The sequence below is a fragment of the Bos grunniens genome, chromosome 2 (assembly GCF_055505025.1).
Source record: "Bos grunniens cultivar Pamir isolate PY7600 chromosome 2, Bosgru_T2T1.0, whole genome shotgun sequence".
Lineage (NCBI taxonomy): Eukaryota > Metazoa > Chordata > Mammalia > Artiodactyla > Bovidae > Bos > Bos grunniens.
Genome location: NC_141166.1, coordinates 52374765 through 52402452, shown reverse-complemented (window position 1 = coordinate 52402452; position 27688 = coordinate 52374765). Strand labels below are relative to the sequence as shown.

The following is a 27688-nucleotide window of genomic DNA, read 5'->3' as shown; positions in this document are numbered from 1 at the left end:
GTGTTGAGGTGGGAGCCAGGCTTCTCACCATTGAAGAAGGGACATGTGAATATGGAATGAGGAAAAGCTGAAAAGAACCCAGGGTAGAGCAACAGAAATTGGAGGTATTGTAGGAACTTGTTACTTCTAAAACATGTATATGAATGTCTGTGTGTGCATGGGGTTGTCTGTATGCACTATATGTGTGTATGTAGATTTGCATACACATATTGTGATTACATGTATATATTTCAAAGTTCTCTCTAAAAGGATAAGAACTACAGACAATAAATGCTATATGTCTAACACCCAAATCTTGGTCTCTGATACCATTCCCCATGAAACAGGAACCAGCGCTCTTCAGAAAAATGGCTGGTTCCAAGACTGGGGTACAGATCAGCCTGGAGCAGCTTATAACAGAAAGAGAAATAATAGTAATAAACAACGGGACCTATAACAAGGACAAAAGCAGCTCCTGCTGACCAATTCTGGACAAAACTTGAGCAAAAACCTTAGGAATAGTAATGAATTACTAACCACTGGAGAAGATGTAAAGAATTTATGAGTTCACACCTATAAAAGATAAATAGATGAGATAGAAGGGAAGGCCGCTGCTGACAACCCCATGTCAAGTGTCAAATGCGGAGGGAGTTCTGGAGTTGGAATCACCAGAGGAAATAAGTGGGTCCAGCAAGAATTATCACTGACTACTAAATCTGGGTCCCAGGTAGATTTTGATGAGGAAGAGGATATCTTCATGATCCAAAGTGTCTTCTCACAGATTATTCGTTGCAAGGGACAAAGCAGTTATTATAGAGTGAAGAAATCAGACCACACTTCGTCTGGGGGATCAAAATTAGTATCATCAGTGAGAGATAAATGGGCATTGCATGCCTCCCAGTCATGCCTCTGAGGACATGACTTCACCCCAGTCACACTGGGGCTCGGAACTTGTAACCTAAAACTAATCTCAAGGAGTGAGACATGTTCTATTAAAAATAGTCCAGGGAGATGAATTCTTCAGAAATGTCAGGGCCATCAAAGACAAAGGAAGGCTGAGGTAATGGTCCAGATTAAAGGAGACAAAAAAGCCATGGCAACTAACTGTGATCCTAACTCTGAACCGATCCCCTGGTAAATCAGGGAAAATGTTCTAAAGGACATTACTTCATCAACTGACAAATTTGGGACACAAACACAAATTTGGGTAGATTAGATACAATAGTGTATCCCTGCTAAAATAATACTACAATAATAACTGTAATAGGATAAGGTAATATCTCTATTCTTAAGAAATAAGAAGACTGAAATATTTATCTAGGAATAAAGGGCAGTGACATATCTAACTTTCCTGCAGATGGTACATGTTAACAGGAAGCAAATATAAGTAAAGGGCACAGGGCTGTTCTTTATATTACTTTTATATTTGCAACTTTTCTGTGAGTTTAAAATTATTTCCAAATGAAAAACTAAAATATATGAACTATGGTGTGCTGTTTCGGCATTTGAGATTTTTGGTTTGAATTTCAGTTCATAAATGTCTGGACTTCTCATGTTTGTGACAACTATCGGAGAGACCTATGGATCTAGAAGGAAGGGAGTGACATTTTGCAAAAGGGCTTCTGTCTAGCTATCACGTGCAGAAATGCCCTCATCACCTACCTGGGAGTAACCTGCTCTCTCTGGGCCAAATCAACACAAAAGTTTGTCATACAGCAGGGCTTGAACTATAAGGGTCTGACTTACATTTAAATATGGGCTCCCCTTTTTTTATTACCCCAGACTTTTGTTTAATGAAAGCACTTCTTTATTCTTAATGTTTTCTTTTGATGTGTATTTAAAACATATTCCAACATCAAGAGTGTGGGTTTTTTAATGGCAAAAACTTACCAAGGTTCATAACCCTCTTAAAAAGAAGTTCTTCCATTTTTAATTATGGCAAAACACTGAGAAACAATTTTAGGTCACAGACATTCACACACAGAATTCTAATCATGAAAGCAGTGGGTGGCTTCCCTGCCTGCCTGGTGATGCTAAAAAAAAAAGGACCCTTATGAGTCCCATCAATCAGGGAGTAAAATCATTTTGGCTCTCATTATAGTTATATGGAGGAAATATTTTTATGTTTTAATTTAAAGATATGGCTTCAAATAGCAAAGGGCTCAGCTAATATCCTGAAACAGGATTCTCCAACCTTGCAGATTTGTATGGCGAATGGCTTGCAGCTGACTTTCTAAATAGAAGGCTGCATAATTAATAATACCCCACTAGATATCAGCTGAGCAGGAATGAGCCTAGTGGTAAGATTAAAATAAAATATTAATAAAATTGACTTCGGCACAGTCAATAATCAGTAATCAAAACCAACTGCACCGCAGTGCACGAGGCCTATTTAATTTGCAGTTTCACTCAGCACACACATCCAGGACCACCGGGGGCCACTTGAGTTGCTTTACGGGGCTGAGGTAACAAGACTTAGCCATTACTAACAGGCTTTTTGCAGCTGCCAAAGAACTCGGGGTCAGAGATCGGGTCCATGAGGTAGGAGCGAATGATATTGGCCCGTAAACCTTTCGGTGCTTCATTGGTCATTTTCACTCCATTCTGCAGCACAGACACGGGGAAATTTGGAGATGGGTAACTTGTCAGCCAAATTCGGAAATCTGGATGCGTTGTTTCTATGCTTAACTCCTGCAACAAAAACAAAAAGTCAGATATATAAGATACATAAAATGGAAGGAAAATCTCTGGATCATGTGGGCCAGAAGTGGGAGGAAACAGCTGTACAAAATAGGGGTTACTGCTGCAATTGAAGGCAAAAGCCTTAAAATCTAATACTGCCACTGAAAGGACATACGTCACTGGGAAGGCCCAGCGGGTTGCCACTCTCCCTGATACAATTAAAACACATGACCATAAAGTTTACAAAGGTATTACATAATTCAGAGTTGGCCATGACAAAGACTAAGACATTCAAAAAATCTTGTGTCTTCACTGCTGTTGCTGAAATATTTATAGAAATACTTCTCTGCCCCAGAGCCATATTAAGAATGATGTCCTCTTGCTGTAGCCAAGCTGTGAGAATAAGCCACACACTCAGATAAATCAATATTAAGCCAAGGAGGGATGAACAAAAAGGGGGAGGTTTGAAAGACAATAACTGGTGTATCCTGAAGCACTAAACCACACCATTATTAGTGATACTTGTTTATGGGGACAGTAAGGCCTGCTAGGAGGATAAAGGATGACAGAACGCTCATGACTGTTGTGAAGGCACTATCAGGCCTTGGAATAATATCACCGGGCTTTCCCTCTCTCCTGTTTCACTAACTCCTCCAAACTGTCCATGTCAGTCATATCTGTGCTTTTTAAATTGCAAATCTCTATCAGTAAAAAAAAATTTTGAGCATTCATGTGGTAAAGGGGTGGGTGGGGAGATTGGAAGGATGCTTTTTAATGAACAGTGAAGGTGCCATCCTTTTCTCCTGCTGGCTGGCCTATGCCTGGTGACTTAGGTGGCATGACTCATGGGACTTTGGGTCAACTTCACTCATCATTGAAGGCAGCTCTTGTCTCTTGCATTGACTCTCTAATGGGTATATGATATGATTTGACAGGCCAAGAGAACAGCCCAGAGACAGAGGAACTGTGAGGAAAGAGGCACAAACATAAAGCCTCTAATATAAGGCCTAAAGCATGAGAAGATGTTAGTAAGGCAAAAAATACTAAAGAAGTTTTTCAGATAGAAATAAGATTTATTATGGAGGCCTACATTCTCAAGAAAGCATGTTCTCCCAATGAACGTGAAAAAAAGGCCAAGTGGCTGGAGCACAGAAGTCAAGACAGAAATGCCTGAGAAGCAGGCAATGCTCAGATGAAGAAACCATGATGGGGGCATGAACGTTGTCTTCACACAATGGAAAGCCACGGAAAGGCTCTAAGCAGTGAAGCATTATTCATTCACAAGTTCAGTAATTATTGACTGATTATGTCCCATGAGCCAGGCATTATTCAAGGTGCTAGAGGTAAACCAGGGAACAAAAACAGTGCATGCTTACATTCTAGTGGGAGACAGACAAAGCAAAATGGTGACAAGTGGCATAAAGAACACCACAGTCTGCTCCTCAGCGTCAGGTGGATGTCTGGATAATGCAAGTTCTATCAGTTTAAGCCTGAAGGACTGGAAGTGAGGAGAGGGCTAGAGTCATGGGTAATTATTTGGACACATTTTTCTCTGTTGAAACCAAGTGCCAGGTTTTCTATTTACTCAGCTGAGCTACATGGGGTTTTCTTTCTGGAATCTCTGACCACAAAGAGAGGGAAGTATCATGACCCACTACAACAGGTGGGTGGGAGGAGTGCTCTTCTGGTTTCAGATTCAGCCTTTGTGGCAGAGTGACAGGCTGTGTGGGTGACAAGTGAATTTCAGAAAAGTTACATCCTGAAGCCTTCCAGTTTAGAGGGGCCACATGAATTTCCCCCGAAAAGCTTTTTTCATTGTTTTTGCTCCACTGCTGTAAAAAATTGCTTTCTATTTGCCCTGTGGTTTATTCTTATCTTTGAGGCTGTGCCTCTGGATGAAGGATATTTCTGACCCATGGGATGAGAACTCGCCCTTAGTAGGAGGAATTAGGCAAGGCCTGGCCATGGGCTGTCCTCCCGCTCCCAACTTGAGCCCACCTCCCCTAAAATCCAGCCAGGCCACTAAACCTGCAACCCACAAATCACAGGACAGGAGTGGAGTTATTTAAATGGTATATGCATCACTAACTACACTGGGAGATGACCATCTCATCAAAATAAGCTTGCATTTTTACCTCGCAAACTTTCTCGAGGGTTGGCATCCAAGAGGTGGCAAGGTGACAGTTCTGAAGAACAACCCATGTGCCTTCTTTGACAGCTTTTTCTAACATCTTCATTGCTATGGGCCCTTGGCCTTGACCAAGAGATAAAGAGCTAAGTTTTGTTCCTCCGTATCCCTGTATGAGGATAGTGAAGATGTCATTTAAAATCAAATTTTGAAGAAGAATCAATATTATCATCACAGGAAATGCTCATATTAAATACATTAAAATTTAATCATGCTGCATCCCTCAGAGCTCCCAAGCACACACAGCTCTAGAAAACTTTTCCTGATTAAGAAGCCAATAAACAGATACAACACAAGCCAGAGCATGAAGGAAACAGTCATGGCAACGAACAAAACATCCTGTAGGGTCTTTGATTGCTGAGATCAGAGGCAGAAAAAAGTTAAACAGACTTTCAATATGAGGAGATGGACCAGCCCTGCTACCATGCAGCAACTCCTAAAATTCAAAGCTGAAAACTATGAATAAAGAGATGAACTTACCCCAGTCTCCTCCAGATCTTTGAATAATTATATCTTAACTAATTTGGTTACTTGCATAAAGTTCAGGTAAAAATGCCTATAGCCTCTAATTTCCATTCAAGTTCATTTAAGGAAATCTGTGGGAATGTTTGCCTGGAATTCATTTCTCCTATATCCTTATTCATCTACACTTTTGGGAGATGGTGTCTGTGACTCCCATCTATTTCTAGAACAATTACCATCTGAATGCCACAGTAGAAGGGTCCTTGAGTTATGGGAGCAGTAGAGGAGAATGCCCTGTCTGAATAGCCACAGTTTATTGACACAAGCAGCTGAAAACAATAGAGTTTTAAGGTACCTGATCATCAGCAAATTTCAGAAGGGCAGCCATGGGATCCGCTCCAGGAGACAGTACGAATATCAGGGGTGCGCAGCAGTTACTGTCTGCAAATGCCTTGGAGAGATCAAATGGGGGTGGTTCAATGAATGCACGCCCCAATCTGTTGGTTATAAATTCTTGCAGCATTGGAATAACCTAGAAAGGGAAAAGAAAGGATTTGAAGGAATATTTGAAATCTGCCTAAAACCTTAAAAACTTATATTCAAAGGTATTTTATAACAAAAGACTGTCCATTTGTTTGTGTATTTGTAACCATTGATAAAGAGTCAAAGGCACAGTTGTCTTTTAGATGGAAAGTATACATTATTTAAACAATAAAAGGTGGGTGATATATATACATATACATATATACATAATATACCTTAAAAACAGTGTTGGTCCTGATGTAGATATATGTGCAGGTAAATGTGTGTATTGAGAAACAGGGAGAGAGGGAAAGAAAGACTAAGTGTGTGAGGGTTGTGTGTGAGGGTTGGGAGACAAGAAACAGTGAAGGAATATCTTTACTTAAATATCTTTACTTAAATGTTTTTAATGTCTCCACAATTAGATTCATTCAAACACAGGAAGGTATGAATAACCAAGACATGGAACCAACCTAAATGTCCCTTGACAGATGAATGGATAAAGAAGATGTGGTACATATCCACCCAAAACTATCACAACATTGTTAATCAGCTATGTTGTTGTTTTGTTCAGTTGCTAAGTTGTGTCTGACTCTGCAACCCCATGAACTATAGCACATCAGGCTTCTCTGTCCTTCACCATCTCCCTGAGTTTGCTCAAACTCATGTCCATTGAGTCAGTGATATCATCTAATCTCTTTTCCTCTGTCACCCCCTTCTCCTCTTGCCCTCAATTTTCCCCAGCATCAAGGTCTTTTCCAATGAGTCAGCTCTTTGCATCAGGAGGCCAAAGTATCGGAGCTTCAGCTTCAACATCAGTCCTTCCAATGAATATTCAGGACTGATTTCCTTTAGGATGGACTGGTTTGATCTTCTTGTAGTCCAAGGAACTCTCAAGAGTCTTGTCCAACACCACAGTTTGAAAGCATCAATTCTTTGGCACTCAGCCTTCCTTATGGTCAAACTCTCACATCCATACATTACTGGAAAAACCATAGCTTTGACTATATGGACGTTTGTCAGCAAAGTGATGCCTCTGCTTTTTAAAACACTGTCTAGGTTTGACACAGCTATTCTTCCAAGGAGCAAGTGTCTTTTAATTTCATGGATGCAGTCACCATCCACATTGATTTTGGAGCCCCCCAAAAAGAAATCTGACACTGTTTCAAAATTTCCCCCATCTACTTTCCATGAAGTGGTAGGACCAGCTATGTTCCAATACAAAATTAAAACTTTTCAAAAAGATGTAGTACATATGTACAATGGAATACTATTCAGCTATAAAAAAGAATGGAGTAATGCCATTTGCAGCAACATGGAGGAGCCAGAGATTATCACACTAAGTGAAGTTGGAGAATGGCAAATATCATATGCTATCACTTACACGTGGAATCTAAAATACGATACAAGTAAACTTATTTGCAAAACAGAAGCAGACTCACAAACATACAAAACAATGTTATGGTTATCAAAGAGGAAAGGAGGTGAGAGAGGGATAAATTAGTTCAGGATTAGCTGATACACACTGCTGTATATAAAACAGATAAACAACAAAATCCTACTCTATACCACAGGGAACTATATTCAATATCCTATAATAAACCATAATGAAAAAGAATCTGAAAATGAACATATATATATATATGTATAACTGAATCACTTTGGTGTATACCAAAAATTAATGCAATATTCTAAGTCAACTGTACATCAATACAAAATTTAAAACTACAGAAAGGTATAGAAGAGTGATAACAAATGTGTAAATGCCACAATGGCATGGATATACCTAAGGAGATTACTCATATATTGTTCCTATACAATAAAAATCTACTGTGTAAATGAATAAATTAGGATGTTCTCTTTTATGAAGGTGGGACTCTAATTATAGAAATTCTAAAAAATATTACTGAACAATAAATTCACCTATGCATAAAGTTTCTATTCCAAGGAAATTATTTCATGTTTCAGATATTTTGAATGGGAACAGATATCAAGCTGATGGTAGAAAACTGAAAATATCCTCACTTCCTGTCTCAGGCCTTGTCCTTGCCCTTTTCCCTATTATTCTTTTCCTATGGCTGTCTTTTCTCCCTAGGTTAAGAACAATAACAATTAACAAAGAAAAACAAAATAGTTTTTAATAACCTCTCTCCTCTCAAGGCTAACCTCTTCACTGAATTATAATTTTACAACAAATCGAAAGCACATGGCTTTTAAGTACATGGTTTCACTTTTAGGAAGTCTGAGCTCTGAGTGTTTCAGGCCGGGGTCATTCACTGAATTTGTGCAAACATGGCAGATGGGAAGTGAGTCCTCTCGTAGTACAGGAAGACCCAGTTAGGGGTGCTCAAATGATAATTTTCATTGTTTTATTTTTAACATTAAAACTGAATAAGATCATAGAAATTGTGGACTTGTGGATACAGTGGGAAAAGGAAAGGGTGGGACGAATTCAGAGTAGATTGACATATATACAGTACCCTGTGTAAAATAGCTAGCTAGCGGGAAGCTGCCGTATGACACAGAGAATTCAGATTGGTGTTCCGTGATGACCTAGAGGGGTGGGACGGGGGGAGGGAGGCTCAAGATAGGGGGAATATATGTATACTTATAGCTGACTCATGCTATTATAGAGCAAACACCAACACAACATTGTAAAACAGTTGTGTGTGTGTGTGTGTGTGTGTGTTAGTCGTTCAGTCGTGTTCAGCTCTTTGTGACCCCATGAACTGTAGCCTGCCAGGCTCTTCTGTCCATGGAATTTTCTCCTCCAATTAAAAAAATTAAAACACAATAGTCAACACAAAAATTAAAAAACAAAAAAACAACTGAATGAGACCAGCTGTTCCCAAGACTAAACAGTAACTTCTGAGGCAAATGAAACTGCAAGCTATTCAATTTGGAAGGTGATGGAATTGGGTTTGCTTCTGCAATCTGATTATGCAAGTGTAAGAACTATAAAATAAAATCTGTCAGGAACAAAAATTACAGACTAATTTAGGAACCCATCTTCCCAAAGGCAGAAAAGAAGTTTGTGGTCTTCTATGTATGTTTTTCTGTGTCTTTCAAGTTCCTACAAGATTTATCTGAGGTTAGAGAAACATACTAGCTTATATTTGACAAGTTTCTTATTAAAAGCTGTTTAATTTGCTTTTTGTTTACAGTCCAGAAGGAGAAAACTGGCCAGAAGCTCTTCATTTTGTAAATGGGCTCAAAACATTCCATACCTCAGTATTTATACATCTGATATGCTTTTGTCAATAAAGCAGTATAAACTATTGAAATCCAAGGAAAGTGCAAACATTTCATTTTTCCTACTGGTGGTTTAGTGAAAATCTTTTACATTTTTCCAAACTACGGCATTAGAGAACCTAGCATTTGTGGCTGCTTACCATGGGATGGAGTCGGTTTTTGAAGGGAGAGCCGTGGAAAGGAGACAGAAAAAAACTACGGTGACAAATAATACATATTTTATATTAGAGATCAAACAATTACAGATTTCCCTAGTGGAGATATATATCTCATGACTTACAGATAGCAAAGAAATAAAATCTATTTATGTAGTACTAGCCCAATTGTTGGGAGAAGGCAATGGCACCCCACTCCAGTACTGTTGCCTGGAAAAGCCCATGGATGGAGGAGCCTGGTGGGCTGCAGTCCATTGGGTCGCTAAGAGTCGGACACGACTAAGCGACTTCACTTTCACTTTCCCCTTTCATGCATTGGAGAAGGAAATGGCAACCCACTCCAGTGTTCTTGCCTGGAGAATCCCAGGGACGGGGGAGCCTGGTAGGCTGCAGTCCTGGTAGGCTGCAGTCGCACAGAGTCAGACACGACTGAAGTGACTTAGCACCAGCAGCAGCAGCCCAATTGTTAGCCTTATATAGCACTGTTCCTTTCTCTGGCATGCTAATACCATTTTTACTTTGGAAAATTATTCTTTTCAAAGCATAATACTATAGTCATATATCATTTTTAAATACATAGTTCCAAAATCAGTGATTTATGACTAGGAATTAAAGTACCTGGTAACAGCAAGATTGAAGGGTTTGAGATTGCAAGTAATAAAAGAGCATACTAATAATTATTTCTATATTAAGGATTGTAGGTATGATGGTATAGATAATGGTAACTAGTTTCTTTACCATCTGACCCATGAAAGATGTCCAAAAAGTATTAGTCACTCAATCATGTCTGACTCTTTTGTGATCCCATGAACAGTAGCCTTCCATGCACCTCTGTCCATGGGATTTCCTAGGCAAGAATACTGCTGCAGTGGGTAGCCATTCCCTTCTCCAGGAGATCTTCCCAACCCAGGGATCGAACCTAGGTCTCTTGCATTGCAGGTGGGTTCTTTACCATCTGAGCCACCAAGGAAATCTGATAATTATTTATATATTAAGGATTACAGGTATGATAGTAGAGTAATTAACTAAATGGTAACTAGCTAACTTAGGATAAATTGAACTATGCTATAGTAGCAAACAGCTTCAAGATTTCAGTGGTTTAACACAACAAAAGCTTACCATCTCAGAAAAGTCATCTGAGTGTCCAGGCAACAAACTCTCCCTGCTCTGACTCAGCATTCCAGCCTGTTTATGGCACTTAAATATCAACATGTGATTCCACAATTTTGACGGCAAGAGGAATATTCTGGAGAATCTCACAATGATAGCTAAATGCTTCCACCCTGACACTTTTGTTCACATTTTACTGGCCAAAACAAGGTTAATGGCCACAATGCCCCCACCTCGAGTATACACAGGAGAGAACCAGGAATATTGCTGAGAAGTATTAGTGTTTACACTCTTCCACCCATGCAAAGGAAACTCTAGAGGAGACATGTAAACATATAAGAAAAAGTTACAACACACAGTGCTAAAGCATTCTGCAGAGGAGTTAACAGAGTTAAGAGAAGTAGGACTGTAAGATTAATCTCGACTGATTCAAAAAATGAACAAAAGTCCCTCAGCTTGAATATCTAAATTTCCCAGCTCCCTCATACTCACTTGAAAAAGAGAGTGACTATGGAAAATAATATTTGATCTATTTGGTACTCAATGTATTTTCAGATTAAAATGTCAAATTTTTAAAAACAAACTGGGGAAAAGAAATTTATAGATGAAACTGCTGCAGTTAGGAAACAGCTCATTAATCACTTTTAACTAAACAATATAGACTATGATCAGAAACTTCTCTGTCAAATATTGAGGGAAGAAGGTTAATGGTACACAAAGAGCCATTTAGTGTAACAGTTTTTATCTTAGAAAACAAAGTAAAAAATCTTTGAAAATTAAAAAAAAGTTTTAAAGGAAGAAGTCATATTAGACAAGTTTGAACTATTTCATATTCTTTCATATTTAATATTTGCAGTGAAAACTTCTGAGGCTTAACACTAATAGTTTCAGTGAAGATTTATTTTTAAAAGGGCCCCCAAGCTGCAGTTAAATAATGATCAACAATGAGAACTATTTCCAACATCTAAAAGCTGGGCAGCACTATGACATTCAGGGACCCTTGGCACATTGTGGACCCCTTCTTCCATCAATAAATAGAAAAAATGTATGTTTCAACTGTTTTTGTATAATTAAAATATAACAGACTGGTATATTTTCTCATTTTACTTTCATGAACTCCTAAGAGTATCATGGACCCGAGGTTCTATGCTTAATGGATACTCTGGCCCTTGGTTAAGGCCACACTGCCAATTCAAGAAAGAATGACAAGTGTTCATCGAACAGACCCTGACTTACAGAGGAAAGAATGCCTCTATCTTGTATTATCACTGATGTGTAGAAAATTTTTTTTAAAAATAAAGACTGTCTTCATCATACAAGTGTTGATCTTTCTATTGCTGTTAGAATGGAAGCATTATTTTATATCCTTAGCAACTCAAATTGTGAATACAGTAAATTTTGAAGTAATTATGTATACTTTTACTCGAGTAGTAACAGTGGACAATTAGAATATATTTTCAGTTTTTCTTCCAACATTCCCAATGTCTACAGGTCCTCAGAATTATGTGGATATCTCTGTGGATACGTGTCTTTACACTTAAGTGAATAGTTTGTTTTTTTAAATAGAGTTTAATAATACAAATGAGGACATCAGTGAGTGCTCTCATTTGTTGATATGACAGGTCAGCTGATCCACTGGTTATATAATTTATTACTTAAAGAAATGAAAATTAATAGTGTTGACATTTTCCTTTGTGGTAAGCGATTATGAACATCTTAAAAACAATATTCTACTAGCTTTCCAAAAGCCGATAAAGAACTATGTACAGGATAGCATTTGAGGAAACAGAAGGTGTAGTAAATCAGCTTCATGTAAACAACATTGACCAATTTCATCAAAACAGTAAGAACAAAAATGTAAAGGAAGTAGATTGTCCATTCCCTTCTCCAGGGATAACAGGAAGAGCTGTAACATAAATAAACTATTAAACATAATCTGGTTAATTACTAATTTAATACAGTTATAATAAATACACACTTTTTACAAAATGACTGCATTAGAGGGAATTGGGGTTATTTCCTGCAGACTCCTTTACCACCCCACCCCCAAGGATTACTTAAGGAAACACATGTTTGGCTGGTATGTGGAGCTAGGAAGGTCTGGAATTCACTGAGCAGCTTCCAAAGACAGCATTTACCTTGTCCGGCCTCAAGCAACGAATGATAAGCATCCGTTGAAACTCACTCGTTTTATCTTCCCAATCGTCAGGAAAAACCTCATGATGTGGTTCCTAAAATGACAGTGGATATAATTCAATATTATTTGGAAGACTTAATAAAACCCCAAAAACCCAGTATTTTGACTTTTAAATTGAGTTTAAAGAAAACATAAAATGATTAAATGAAATTAAGAATGCTAATGTAAATTTTATTAGGTTGGGGCAAAGCTATGAAATAAGAAATAAAAAGAAAATTTTAACTGCCACATAAAATCAAAACTAAGACATTAAATAAGTAGGTTAGTGTCAATATGAACATTAATCAATAGCACAAATGCTTCCTGTTACTACAATAAATGTGCATTAGGAGAATTTTTCCCATTATTTCTCCAAAGGCATTTCAAACCCTGCCAACTAACTACTCTCATTTAGTTCAGTTCAGTCACTCCATCGTGTCTGACTCGGTGACTCCATGAAAAGCAGCACGCCAGGCCTCCCTGTCCATCACCAACTCCCGGAGTTTACCCAAACTCATGTTCATTGAGTTGGTGATGCCATCCAACCATCTAATCCTCTGTCGTCCCCTTCTCCTCCTGCCCTCAATCTTTCCCAGCATCAGGGGCTTTTCAAATGAGTCAGCTTTTCGCATCAGGCGGCCAAAGTATTGGAGTTTCAGCTTCAGCATCAGTCCCTCCAATGAAGACCCAGGACTGAACTCCTTTAGAATGGACTGGTTGGATCTCCTTGCAGTCCAAGGGACTCCCAAGAGTCTTCTCCAACACCACAATTCAAAAGCATCAATTCTTCAGCTCTCAGCTTTCTTTATAGTCCAATTCAAACATCCATACATGACCACTGGAAAAACCATAGCCTTGACTAGACAGACCTTTGTTGTCAAAGTAATGTCTCTGCTTTTGAATATGCTGTCTAGGTTGGTCATAACTTTCCTTCCAAGGAGTAAGCGTCTTTTAATTTCATGGCTGCAATCACCATCTGTAGTGATTTTGGAGACCAGAAAAATAAAGTCAGCCACTGTTCCCACTGTTTCCCCATCTATTTGCTATGAAGTGATGGGACCGGATGCCATGATCTTAGTTTTTTGAATGTTGAGTTTTAAGCCAACTTTTTCACTCTCCTCTTTCACTTTCATCAAGAGGCTCTTTAGTTCTTCACTTTCTGCCATAAGGGTGGTGTCATTTGCACATCTAACGTTATTGATATTTCTCCTGACAATCTTGATTCCAGCTTGTGCTTCTTTCAGCCCAGCATTTCTCATGATGTACTCTGCATGTAAATTAAATAAGCAGGGTGACAATATACAGCCTTGACGTACTCCTTTTCCTATTTGGAACCAGTTTGTTCTTCCATGTCCAGTTCAAACTGTTGCTTCCTGACTTGTATACAGGTTTCTCAAGAGGCAGGTCAGGTGGTCTGGTATCCCCATCTCTTTCAGAATTTTCCCCAGTTTATTGTGATCCATACAGTCAAAGGCTTTGGCATAGTCAATAAAGCAGAAATAGATGATTTTCTGGAACTCTCTTGCTTTTTCCATGATCCATTGGATGTTGACAATTTGATCTCTGGTTCCTCTGCCTTTTCTAAATCCAGCTTGAACATCTGGAAGTTCATGGTTCATGTATTGCTGAAGCCTGGTTTGGGGAATTTTGAGCATTACTTTACTAGCGTGTGAGATGAGTGCAATTGTGCAGTAGTTTGAGCACTCCTTGGCATTGCCTTTCTTTGGGATTGGAATGAAAACTGACCTTTTCCAGCCCTGTGGCCACTGCTGAGTTTTCCAGATTTGCTGGCATATTGAGGGCAGCACTTTCACAGCATCATCTTTCAGCATTTGAAATAGCTCAACTGAAATTCCATCACATCCACTAGCTTTGTTCGTAGTGATGCTTCCTAAGGCCACCTTACTTCACATTCCAGGATGTCCAGCTCTAGGTGAGTGTGAGTGATCACATCTTCGTGATTATCTGGGTCGTGAAGATCTTTTTTGTACAGTTCTTCTGTGTATTCTTGCCACCTCTTCTTAATATCTTCTGCTTCTGCTAGGTCCGTACCATTTCTGTCCTTTATTGAGCTCATCTTTGCATGAAATGTTCCCTTGGTATCTCTAATTTTCTTGAAGAGATCTCTAGTCTTTCCCATTCTATTGGTTTCCTCTATTTCTTTGCATTGATCCTTGAGGAAGGCTTTCTTATCTCTCCTTGCTATTCTTTGGAACTCTGCATTCAAATGGGTATATCTGTAAGGCGTCCTCAGACAGCCATTTTGCTTTTTTGCATTTCTTTTTCTTGGGGATGGTCTTGCTCCCTGTCTCCTGTACAATGTCACGAACCTCTGTCCATAGTTCATCAGGCACTCTGTCTATCAGATCTAGTCCCTTAAATCTATTTCTCACTTCCACTGTATAGTTATAAAGGATTTGATTTAGGTCATACCTGAATGGTCTAGTGGTTTTCTCCACTTTCTTTAATTTAAGTCTGAATTTGGCAATAAGGAGTTCATGATCTGAGCCACAGTCAGCTCCCGGTCAATATCACAGTAATCCAAGTCTATGCCCCAGCCAGTAATGCTGAAGAAGCTTAAGTTGAATGGTTCTATGAAGACCTACAAGACCTTCTAGAACTAACACCCAAAAAAGATGTCCTTTTCATTATAGGGGACTAGAATGCAAAAGTAGGAAGTCAAGAAACACCTGGAGTAACAGGCAAATTTGGCCTTGGAGTGCAGAATGAAGCAGGGCAAAGGTTAACAGAGTTCTACCAAGAGAACACACTGGTCATAGCAAACACCCTCTTCCAACAACACAAGAGAAGACTCTATACATGGACATCACCAGATGGTCAACACCGAAATCAGAGTGATTATATCCTTTGCAGCCAAAGATGGAGAAGCTCTATATAGTCAGCAAAAACTACTCTCATTATCTATTACAAAAATAAACATTTATTGCAAACAACGAAGGCTATGCATTACTTTTTATTTTGATAAATTTTGATACCTTTTCAAGAAAGGAATATTTTCAAATGTGTATATTAAGGAAGGGGCTTCCCAGGTGGCACAGTGGTAAAGAATCCACCTGCCAATACAGGTGACTCAAGAGACTCAAGTCGGATCCCTGGATTAGGAAGATTCCCTGGAGTAGGAAATAGCAACTTGTTCCAGTATTCCTGCCTAGAAAATTCCAAGGACAGAGGAGCCTGGCAGGCTACAGTCCATGAGGTTGCAGAGTTAGACGCGACTGAGCACATGCGCGTTCCTTCCCCTTCCCCCCGCCACACACACAATGTAAAGAAGCAGCCAAAGAATGTTATTACAAATATGCAAGAAGAGATGTATCAAGATCCCAAGAGGAGGAATACACATGGGAAAATAAGACCCTTGTGTTTTTGAAACAGCTGGGAAAGCTATAGTATCTCAGGTCAGAAATCTCCATGCTTCAGCATAGGGAAATTTCTATTTAAACTAGACTCAACTACATACAAAAACATATTTGCCTCTGGAAAAAGTATTTTTATTATTAACAAGGATCAATCCAAAAGAGATCCAAACCAAAATATTTAAATTCATGTGCAGACACATTCTATCATGTATAGTACAATAAACAGGTCACCAAAGTGTTCTCTATGCATCCTGCTTTTTCTCCCCTCCAACCCCCACCCCCCAAAAGAACTGTTGCATATTAAGCCCAAGGAAAGAAAAATATCAAAAAAGTAGAAACACTAGAAAAAATTAACCGGGAATCACAATGTTAGCCTTTGTGCTAAGGAAAAAAGTGAAGGAAGGCAACAATTTGTTTATATTCCAGAAGGGAAACTGAGCATCATGGCATATGTTAGCTACAGTAATCTCCAACTAGCAAGATCAGGTCTCATGAAAATTATTTGGGAACTATTATTTTTTCCCTCTCATCAAATGACAAAAATATTTATTAGTTTGTGCCCTGTGTTCAGAAAATCTAAACAAAACCTGTTCTATAAAATTTTAAGTCATCTGCCATTATGACTGCCAAAGCCTAAGTTGATAATAAAAACCTGGCATGAAAATCCAAAAAGAATACTTTTAAGGACCATGCAACTTTTTTGCATCTTTACAGATTCCATGGAATTTAAAGAGAAGTACAAACAGTACCAATTAGAAAGTGGGGATAGCCTAATCGAAACATTATATTTGACGAGCTGTTTAATGCTTACTTACAGACAAGAATAAATTATTTGACATTATTTTCTCCATTTAAAAACTTTGAAACAAGCAAGAGAGTTAAAAGCATACCAAACTGTCATATACTTTTTTCCATCCATCCTTTAAGCGCATAAACTCCCGACGAATGTTTTTGAAGGCAGACAAATCGTCCAGTCGACATATTTCATCCCAAGATTTTTGAGGAAGCCATGTACAAGGGTTGGCATGAGGATTATCCAGGCCAATGCCACCAGTTAACAGAAATCTCCACTCAGCTTTATTAATCTTTGGAAAACAAAGTAGCGTGAAGAGTCAGAAATGAGTTCATCATATACACAGGTAACTTACAACCATTTAAAAAAAATTGACTGATTTTCAAGTTTCAAATAGTCCCCCATAAAATTCTAGTTATTGGTATAGGTCAGTATTGATTCATAAGAAATCAATGTATTCATTATAACTAGTTTTCAAAATAGTTCCATTTTAGAGAGCTACTTGATAATTTTCCTCCAGAATTTCTGATCTAAACATGGAAATCTGAATTTTATTCTTTTTTAATATATGCCTTCCAAAATGCTAAGAGTTTTATTGTCTGTAAAAGTTGTGGGAAGACAGAAAGCCATGTATCTGCCATGTTTTCAATTATTTTCTATAAAATATAATGAGTTACTGCTATGAAATTTTTGCAAGAAATACTAAAATGTTTCTTCAAAATTCAACTAATACTTTGCCATATGAACTTAATAAAGCTTAAACACATGTGTATAAAATAATGAATTTACACACCTCTCTTCCATTCTTAAAGCGCTTCCCATATTTTAAGTAAACAGATTTGAAACATAGCTAAAATTACTGAATGGTATTGTTAAGCCCAATGGTTAGCTTTGACAAACTTGCAAAAGTTCCTAAAAACATGACCATTTATCCTATTACTTGGGATACATATATCAATACATTTAGTAAGTTTATATGCATCCTTATATATGAGATTCTGACAGAAACTATTTTAAGCTAAACCATACAAAAATTTAAGTAGTAATAGTTACATAAGGAATTCTGCTTAATTTATTTTTCACCTCTGTGAAATTCAGTCTAGTTGTGATATCTTGCCTTCACTATAATAATTGCTAACTACTAACAATCCTTTTATATATATTCCCACACAAATTCATAAATTAATGAATTCACATTAATACTTTCTCCCCATAAATTAAAACAGTACTGACCAATCGCTCATGTATCAGCAGATTTACAGTTAGACAAAAGGAAAAAAGTAGTTTATCCTTTTCAAAGAGGGATCGGCAGACATTAACATAAAGGGAATAAGTGAAGTGATCCTTGAGAATTTGAAGCCTAAGGGTCAACAGAAAGAAAAGTAAATAAATAAAAATGCATTATTCTCTCAAAAAATGCTCTTGGGGAGACCTATTATAAACCATTTAGATGTGTGTTTTTCTAATAAACTTTCTGGTTAATTATTCCCAGAACAAATCAAGGATTCTCATTAACTGGGGGCACCAATTTGAGAGTTACACAATGTAGGAATACTTCAGTAGAATTGCATTTTTACCATCAACTGACTTTTTTTTACAAAACTTAATCTTCCTTTTGGAAAAAAGGTCAATGCATGGTATATTAATCTATTACATTTAACAGTTTTTGGACTATTTAAAACTATAAAACATTTCTTGGGGTAATACTGGATTTCCATATTTCATAAACTTTTACATATGTTCTATATGATATATTATTATAAATGAACAGACTAAAGTTAATAGTTTCTTTATTAAATTAAGTTTAGACGAAGGCTACTCTGTTTATAAATCCATAAAAGCTGGACTAATAATACAACTCGATAAACTACATTTTTATTTACCACATAGACAAGTCATAGAAATATGAATAATCACAATATTTGCAACTAACAACATCCTAGTAAATGCTAACTTGTGTGATTGGTATTCATAGTAAGCCTTAACATGAGAAAAATTATTATTTTCAATGCTGATGTGTGATACAGTGTTTAAGGTATTCATGCTCCCTCTGATGAATTTGTTCATTTGAATAACCTTACAGAAAAGGAATTTATATCAAGAATCTGAAAGAAGTGAACACATTTGTTCTAATTTGGGGATTTAGCCAAAGGAAAAAATTGATGATGGTGACATTTATATTTATTACTGTGTTATTTATAATACAAAAGCTGGAGACTACTTGCAAATCTTACAATAAGAAAATTATGAAGAAAATTATGGTGCATTCATTAAAAATATATTGTACAGCTGCTAAAAATTATATTTCAAAAGAATATTTAATAACATGGGAAAATTATCTTGACAGAAGTAGAAGGGAAAGAAAAATTTCTGTGTGTGCACACAGGCATATGTGATCTTGCATGTATTTTTGAGAGTGAGAGTCAGAGAGATTGATTTCAGTGTGGTTCCTGTAATAAAGTTATATTCTAGTTAGATTTTTGTTTCTGTATTTTTTTGCTACAGTTATTTATTTTCCATAATAAATTCGAATGCATTAAAATTTTATAAAGACAGATGATTCCAATTATTATGGTTATTTCATAGTATATACATAATATTTATATATTTAGTTATAACATATGTTTGGTATTATTAAATAATAATTATTATGAATAGTAACTATCAGAATACAAACAAAAAAAGATATTTTTATCTCTCATGAAAGAAAATTAGAAATAATTTTAGACCAATATTAAGATTCTCCAACAATTTAGTAGTCTACTGTTAATAGTCATATCCTTCCTATGCTTTTGTTTTAGCTATAAACTAATCATTGCCCAGAGACCACAGGTTACCTAATGTTTTTTTGTCCAGCTTTATTGAGGTATGATTGATAAGTAAAAATTGTACATATTTAACAGATTATCTGATTTTTATCAATGACTGACAAATAAAAAAATGATTTCTATGAGAACTCTAATTTCTGAATGAGATCTTGCTTCCTCCTACTTTTTACTTAAAAATAAAAAAAGGAAGATTAAACAAGATTACTAGTAGAGTCTCCCTTGTGGTAGCCATTTTGGAATTCTATTTGGCAATATTTATTAAAATTAAACATATATATACTCTGTTATGATTAATTCCACTCCTGGATATGTACTTACCAGATAAATGTACATACAAAAGCCACATACAAGAGTGTACAAAACAGCAAAAATTCATAACAGCTCCAAACTGGAAGCTACCCAAATGTCCTCAGCAGTAGGATGAATGAAAAATTTGTGGTATAGTGAAAGGACAAATAAAAATAAGAGGCCCAATCTTTTTATACTGAAAATGTTAAGACGAGATTTCCCTCTCCTCTTTTTCCTTAGAGCATTTACTTTTGAAAGTTTAAAATTATAAGTACCTTCTCTTTGAAATATAGGTAGGCTTTTTGTCAACTTTACGACCCAGGAATGTCCCTTCTAAAGATCTGAGAGCCATTTTCATGGGCTAACTTCATGGGCACCTGACTCTAAGCTGCCAAACTACATCCTATCATAAAGATAAGACATTTGTTTTTCCTCTGGATGAAGCCAGTTTGCTAAAGTCGGGAAAGTTAGATTTCTGTCTTTGTACTCTCTTAGTGAACTGCTGCTGGTGATGCAGATCACATTCTAATTTAATACTTAATCAGTAAAAAATTGTTTTCTTTCTCAACTACTTTGTGGAGAAATTTTCTGGATTGGGAGAAGATTTGCTTTTACACTTCCCCAACAATATAGAAGCATAGGGAATGCATCCATATTTAACAATAAAAGTGAATAAACCACTTCTTTGCACTGTGCAAAAATATAAATTTCACAAACACAATGTTAAGTGCAAGATGTCAGATAAAAAAGAGCACAGACCATGTAATTCCATTTAAATAGCATTCTAAATTAGGCAACACTCATCTCTAGCATTGAAAAGTCAGGACAGTGATTACCTGGGGGGATGTGGGTTATAGTGACTAGAAGGGGACACGGAGTGGTTTCTGGGCCGTTGATAATGTCCTATGTCTTGACCTGGGTGTTAGTTACACAGGTGTGCTCACATAAAATTTTATTTTGCAAATGCTTCTGATTTCTGCATGTTTCTCTATGTATAGTAATAACTTCAAAGTTTTCAAATGTACTTTTTAATATTTACTCTTTGGTTCCAGAATTATATTTTTAAGATCACTGTAGTCATAAATATGATTTTCATTGTTTCCAAATGAAAGGATTTTAACTAAAAAGAAAAAGGCACATTTTGTTTTCTGGACTTCATTCAAATCTTACATCTGGGTAAAAGAATTTGATTTTCTATAAATTGTAAGGGGTTATATTATAGTTATGAAGAAAGAGATATCATATCTGTGAGTAAATACTAATTTCATATAAATGAGATAGTAAAGGAACCAGTAACTATTTTAAAAGTCTAAAATTGTCCAAATTTATAAAACTTATATACAAAATAGGTCTTTAAGAGAAAAATCAGTTTTTCTCTAGACTCCAACAGATTTTAAATTAATTAAAATGATAATACTCTGGTAGTCTTGTTTTAATCAAGATAGAAATTAAGAACTGCAATGAAAAGCAGAACATCATTTACTGTGTCACTCTATGTGATTAGCTCTGTGATAAGTTCTAGATTCTAGGAATATTAAAAAAAATTATTGCCTCAGGGAACTCAGAATCTAATGTGAAAGCCAGACATGCTTGTTCAAGTAAGTAACATAATGCAAATGGCTGGGAACTTTCATAAGAAAGGTCACTTAAATTTCTGTTTTCTGTATTTCAGTAATCCTTGCGCACCTTGAAAATGTCAGATACTGAGAGAAATATTTTCAAATTTCATAATATAAAGAGAAACTTTTAAACTCTACCATCATGCATTCCTTCCCTAAAGATATCCTCTTCCTCCCTTTCTTCTCTTTCTCATGGGCAGGTATTTGAAAAGTCGTTTGCTAAGCCAAGTGTCAGTGTTACACCTTCATTAGTCTCCTATACAGGCTTGTAAAATAATGAATGATACTAACCAAAGATTATTCAGTCTAAGAATATTTAAAATTTAGCAAAATTTTACCATGATAAATGAAAGAGTTCACTTTAGACTTAGGAGATGAGCATTTCGGACTTCTAAAAGGTAATTCTTAAATGTGAATGATATTAGTAAATTGACTTTCCTTTGTGAGTATGAACAGCTAGAAAACTGAAGTATCTAGCTCTGTGTTGATCAATAAAGTTATAAAGGGCAAAGATTGTAATTATTATCTTGTTCAAGAAATAATTTAATGTTAGACTCTATTAAAAACATGTTTTAACTGAGCTAAAGTATATCTCACTGACAACAAAAAAAATGAAATTTTTATTCTCTCATAGACTATTCCATTACTTATTTCAATAGCCAACAGAAAAATAGGTATTTATGAAAACAAATATCACAATCGCAGCAGAGTGCTTTTTAAAACTTTTTTATCTGTCAGTTTTATATATGTGTATATTAAAATGTGAATTTGTAACTTTTGGAATGCAAGCTCACAGAAAGTAAGAATTGTATCTTTTAGGGATATTACTTCCTCTTTCCATACCTCCAATCATAAATACATTTTGCAAATGATGAATAACGCTTCCTCTTTTCAGTATTACATTATAATCCCATATCTCTGTAAACAATTTCCTGGCAGACTGAATTTGGACACATCTGTTCAATGTCTAACCCTCAAATTTATTTCTGTTCCAATGATTAATCAAGTGCATTCTAGCTATATGGCTGTAAGGTGAACACCATGCTGAAACAACAGTGAAGGCCACCAATTACTACATTTCATGCATTAGTTATTATTTGTATTAATTAGTATTGCTTTTACGTACCTTTTTGACAAAATTTCTGACTTCTCTGAATTTTCAATAGACAGGATGAAAAGGTTAATAAACCAGGTCAGTGAGTATTGGTACATGGGCTCGATGTTTGCTAAATCAGCAATAGAAAAAAACAGGATGGTGGAATGAACGGCAATAGGTCGATAGCCCATGCGGGTGCTGTCAATCTTCTTCTCTGTCTCTTCGGCTACTTCCTGCTTTTGAGAAATCTCATTAGCCAAAGCCTTGGAGGAAGATAATATCTTAATGGCAGTTTCATCTTCTAATATATTGCCTTCCGAAGATGAAAGAACTTCTAAAATCTTGTCTTCTATTTCTTTTAACTGCCTGGAATAAAAAAAAATATTTCTCAGAAGAAGAAATCATTAAAAATCACTTCATGTATATATTCTTTTATAAGAAACAGAGAGCATGTAATCTAAAGAAATACATCACATTGTGACAAATATCCGGAACGGTGATGCCATATAATTAATTTCTTATCTTGCAAAATGTCAAAAAGACAGGCCTTTCTGCTCCACTTCTCTTTCTAATGATCATTTATGTGGTAACTAGAGAGAGATAGTAAGCCATCTACTCCGCCATCAAGTAGCTCAGCTCCCAACTGAATAGAAAGTATCACTCCATTTATTTTCTGAAATTTTTCATGACTTATAGGGCATTACCCTTTCTACCTATGATATAGATATTACAAGCAGAAAGTGATATGCAACATATTCATTCAGACTATGCTCCAGTAAAAACAGGTATCCTCAGCTACATAATGAATACTAACATTTCTGTGGTAAAACTTCGTGGAATAGTTGAAAATACATTGCCTTGACTTGTGGCAGGCCTTCTAATCCTTTCAGTGCCTGAGAACTTGTATGTAAAAATATACTCTGCAATGCAATTTTCCAAATTAACATATAGACTGTAATACCTTTTATTTTCCACTCAAATCTTTTCATTCAATGCACTTATTAAACCTAACAACGTAGATCTTTAATATGTACTTTAATTGATTCTAAGTGATCTTGAAACAAGTTAAGAATAATTCTGTATTTTATAATGTATAAAACCTTTTGTTTTCAGCTCCTTGTAATATTAAGGCTTGCTTTTCTTCTTCAAGATCTGGCCTTTCTCGTGCTACCACAATTCCCAAAAGCTGATCCTGCATCCCCTCAGAAGTGATCATGAAGTTTAACAGCGTCACCTGTAAATGAGAGTAAACAACAATTGCATCAATATTTCTGTTGAGAAAGCCTCTGCTTATATGCTTCAAATTCTAATCTTAAAGTTGACTCTAATCTCATAGTAGTATACATGAAGGAGCTTCCATGATGGTTCAGCACTAAAGAATTCACCTGCAACGCAGGAGATGTGGGTTTAATTCCTGGGTTGGGAAGATCCCCTGGAGGAAGAAATGGCAATCCACTACAGTATGCTTGCCTGAAAAATCCCATGGACAGAGGAGCCTGGTGAGCTACAGCCCATAGGGTTGCACAGAGTCAGACATGACTGAGTGACTGAGCACAGTATATATGAAAGGTAAATTTGTGGAGACTGTGATTAAGGATATAGGCAAACTGGATTGTTGAATTAAAAACCTGCAAAAGTTTCTCATGGTCATAAATGTAATACTTCAGAGAGTTGTGTTTGGTGATCAGTTAATTGTTATTTCAAATTCGTCCAACTTCTGACAACCCATTAATCCTAAAATCAGTCAGAATCAGGCTGCAGGCCAACCTACATATTGGCTGGACCAGCTGATTTATGTTTTAAGGAGCCTTGTGGTGTCCAAAAGCAGAGGAGATAAGAGAAACAAACAGATATAAGAGAAAAAAGAACACAGTGATGACTTGTCATGAGTATATATTAGGTTTGCCAAAAAGTTCGTTTGGATTTTTCCTTAAGATATTTCAGAAAAACCTAGGGGCTTCCCAGGTGGCTCACGGGAAAAGAACTGCCTATCAAGCAGGAGACCAGGGTTCAATCCATGGGTCTGGAAGATCCTCTGAAGAAAGAAATGGCAACTCATTCCAGTATTCTTGCCTGCGAAATCCCGTGGATGAAGGAGTCTGGTGGGCTACAGTCCATGGGGTCACAAAGTGTTGGACACAACTTAGTGACTAAACAACAACAGCAACCACAACATACTATAATATAATCATATCACAATATAGCACATTATATTGTATCATGTTACAATATGATACTCAGCCACTGTTATGAACAAAGGAATACACAGTTCACCAGCATCCCTCAAGATGCAGTCCGCTAACCCTGCTTCATCTCAGCATTTAATGGCTCTTACACACAGGTCTCTGCTGCCTGAGTCTTAAAGTTACCTCTCTCCTGAGTCTTTCCTATAAGTGGGAAAGTAATCATGCTTAGGTCTCTCTTTGTAAAAAGCAAAAAACAAATCATCCACACAATCTCCTTCAGCTCTTGAAGGATCTCTCTTTGTGCCTTCGTAACTATTAAATGCATAACTGAAAATGTTATTTGTATATTCTTTTGTTTCTGCCTCACTTCATTCCTTAGCCCTCTACAATCTGCTCTCATTCCTGCCTCGACATACCCATCAATACTCACAGCAATAAATTATAGCAACTTTCTAGCTCTGGTCACCAATGGATCCATAAACCAATAAACACCTGATCTTGGCTTAATTTGACCTCCCTTGTTCCCCTGCTTTTTTAAGCATCTATTGTGCAGTCTTCTGCCTTCACGTCTTGAATTAAGGTCTGCACCTGTGTCCTGAGCATCACTTTCCACTTCTCCCTTTCACATGCCTTTCAATGTACCTACCTTGAACTGACTGTGAAATCTCAGACACGCAGACTATAAACCATCTGCATATGCTTCAGCCCTGACTGCTGAGCTGGGACAACTTGTGTTTTCCCACCTTCCTTGTAAGAGAATTATTTCCTCTTTGGAGACAGAGTAATTCTGTTTTTGTGAGAAATTTCCTACCTGCGAGCAGGAAGTGTAAAACAGCTCCTTGATGTACCCCTGTGAGGGTGACGCCCTCCTCCACACACAACCAGGCACCTTCTCCACGGTACTGTCTTCCAATTAAACCTCTCCCCCAGCTTGCCCCATGGCAGGCCTTGGATTCCACTAAGTGTGATTACATAGGCACTTGTAATCATACATTTATATGGAGTAATAAGCAACACTCCTTTAAATTGAGCGATTAAAAATGATTAAATGTTGTCATGCAACTCTCTACTGCTTCAGAATTTAGTCATGGAAAAATTACCATTAATGTTTCTAAGATATTTTCCCTGTTAGGCTGAGAAACCAAGTATACAGATTACATTCGTTTCAATCCCCAAACCAGTGTCACAGTGCTCAGAGAAATGTCTGTTTGACAACTTTTACCTCAGACACAAGGAGGTATTCATTCATATCCCATTCATGTTAGATCTTTTGACATCAAGATTTTGCAAATCTAGCCATTTTGCTAACAAACATTTAAAACCATACAAATATGGCTTCAAATTTCATTTTCATTTAGATTCAAATGAATTATAGCAGCACAGTATCATCCCCTGGGTACTTTTGAAAGCAAAAGGTACATAAAAGATCCTAAAAATAAGATCAAGAGGAAGTATTTTAATTTGTAAATGAAAGCAAGTAACTGCCTCACTATGTTTTCTAATCCCTCTTTAATCAATCCCAGCAATTAAAAATAATGAAGCAATAAGACACTCTAGGGATCTCAAGGATTTCAATCATAAAATAGTTCCCTATCCACAGTGGTTTATGACTTCAACTATAACTAGTTATTACTGTACATAAATTGTTATTTATGTTATCTGTGATCTTTTCATAAATTTTACTGAAAAGTAAAAAAAGATATTCCATGTGATTTATTAAAAAAGCTTTTTGGTAATGCAGCTTCAGGATTTTATTTTCTTTTATGAGTCATTCTTTTCCACTTAAATTTGAAAGTTAAATAATAATTCTAATAGTTAACAATCGTACTACTATTAGTGGGTCTTATTATAAGCATTTTACATAGATTATTTAGTCTTCACATCACTCTATGAGCTAGACACTAATTATTCCCATTTTATAGATGAGGAAACTGAGGCACAGAGAGGTTAAACGACATAGCCAAAGCCACACCACTGGTAGGTGACAGAGCCGAGATTTGAATCAAGGAGGTCTAACTCCAGAATCCGTGCTCTTCACTACTAGCAGATGTTGCCTCTCCTAGTAGTACTTAACACAATTTTTAAGTGTTTGGATAACATATTTATTTTAATAATTAAAAACAGTGGCTAAGAATTTTCATATTTTAACATTATGTTTTAAAAACTAAGCTCAAGGGTCACTCCACCTTCCCCTAGTCTTCCTGGCTTCCCTGAACGTCCAGTCTAAAGTGTGTTTCCAACTCTGAGTCGCTCTATGCCTTTTTAGTCATAAAAAATGTCACTTGACATATACATTATTTACAGTGTAAGCCTCTTGAGAGCTTTTTACCTTTCATGTATTTTCACCTTTGAGGGCATGAATTATTTCATCTTCGTGTTTTCTCTGGCTCTATAGAGAGATGCCTATGTTAATTTAAATATTTCTAATAATGAACAGTGTTTGAATTCTCTGAATAAATCTCATCTCTATATATGTTTCTTTCAAAATCTGAATATTTCTTAACGTCCTCTCCTCTGGGCTTCTATAAATGAAAACTATCCTTCCCTCCCTCATTCATTCATTCTACAAAAATGTGTCAAACATCAAATGCCAACCCGGGCTAGGAACTGGGAATAATGAATGGAATAAGCTCCTGAAGCTTGGTTACAGTTCAACATCTCAAGTCATTTTAGTCACTGACTGTAATTTTAACTTTACTTTTTAAAGGAATGTTGAGTATTTTAAAAGTTCCTTAAAATCAGATAAAAGCAACCTTATTCTGAGAAAGAATGAAGCTCTGTTCCTGAATCCCCATTCTAAGAATTAGCATATTATCATTTATGGCAAAGAAAGAATGTGCATGTGTGTCATCTATTTTTAACAGTGAAAATCCAAGAATAATATTGATTGCAGAAATTAAATTATCATGGTCTTTTTTCACTGCATACTGAAGGCTCCTTTATTATTGACATGCACACACAAAAGCAACATTTGG

General features: G+C 36.5%; 1 protein-coding gene across 1 annotated transcript in view; it reads right to left on the bottom strand.

Annotated features, from left to right (window-relative positions):
* DNAH7 (dynein axonemal heavy chain 7) overlaps positions 1 to 27688 on the bottom strand; it is a 259815-nt gene that overhangs the window by 31506 nt on the left and 200621 nt on the right. The window contains 8 exon segments of the mRNA XM_086366894.1: positions 2470 to 2670; positions 4797 to 4958; positions 5667 to 5843; positions 12489 to 12581; positions 16794 to 16988; positions 17930 to 18056; positions 22558 to 22893; positions 23628 to 23761. Coding sequence (XP_086223020.1) covers positions 2470 to 2670; positions 4797 to 4958; positions 5667 to 5843; positions 12489 to 12581; positions 16794 to 16988; positions 17930 to 18056; positions 22558 to 22893; positions 23628 to 23761 — 1425 coding nt within the window.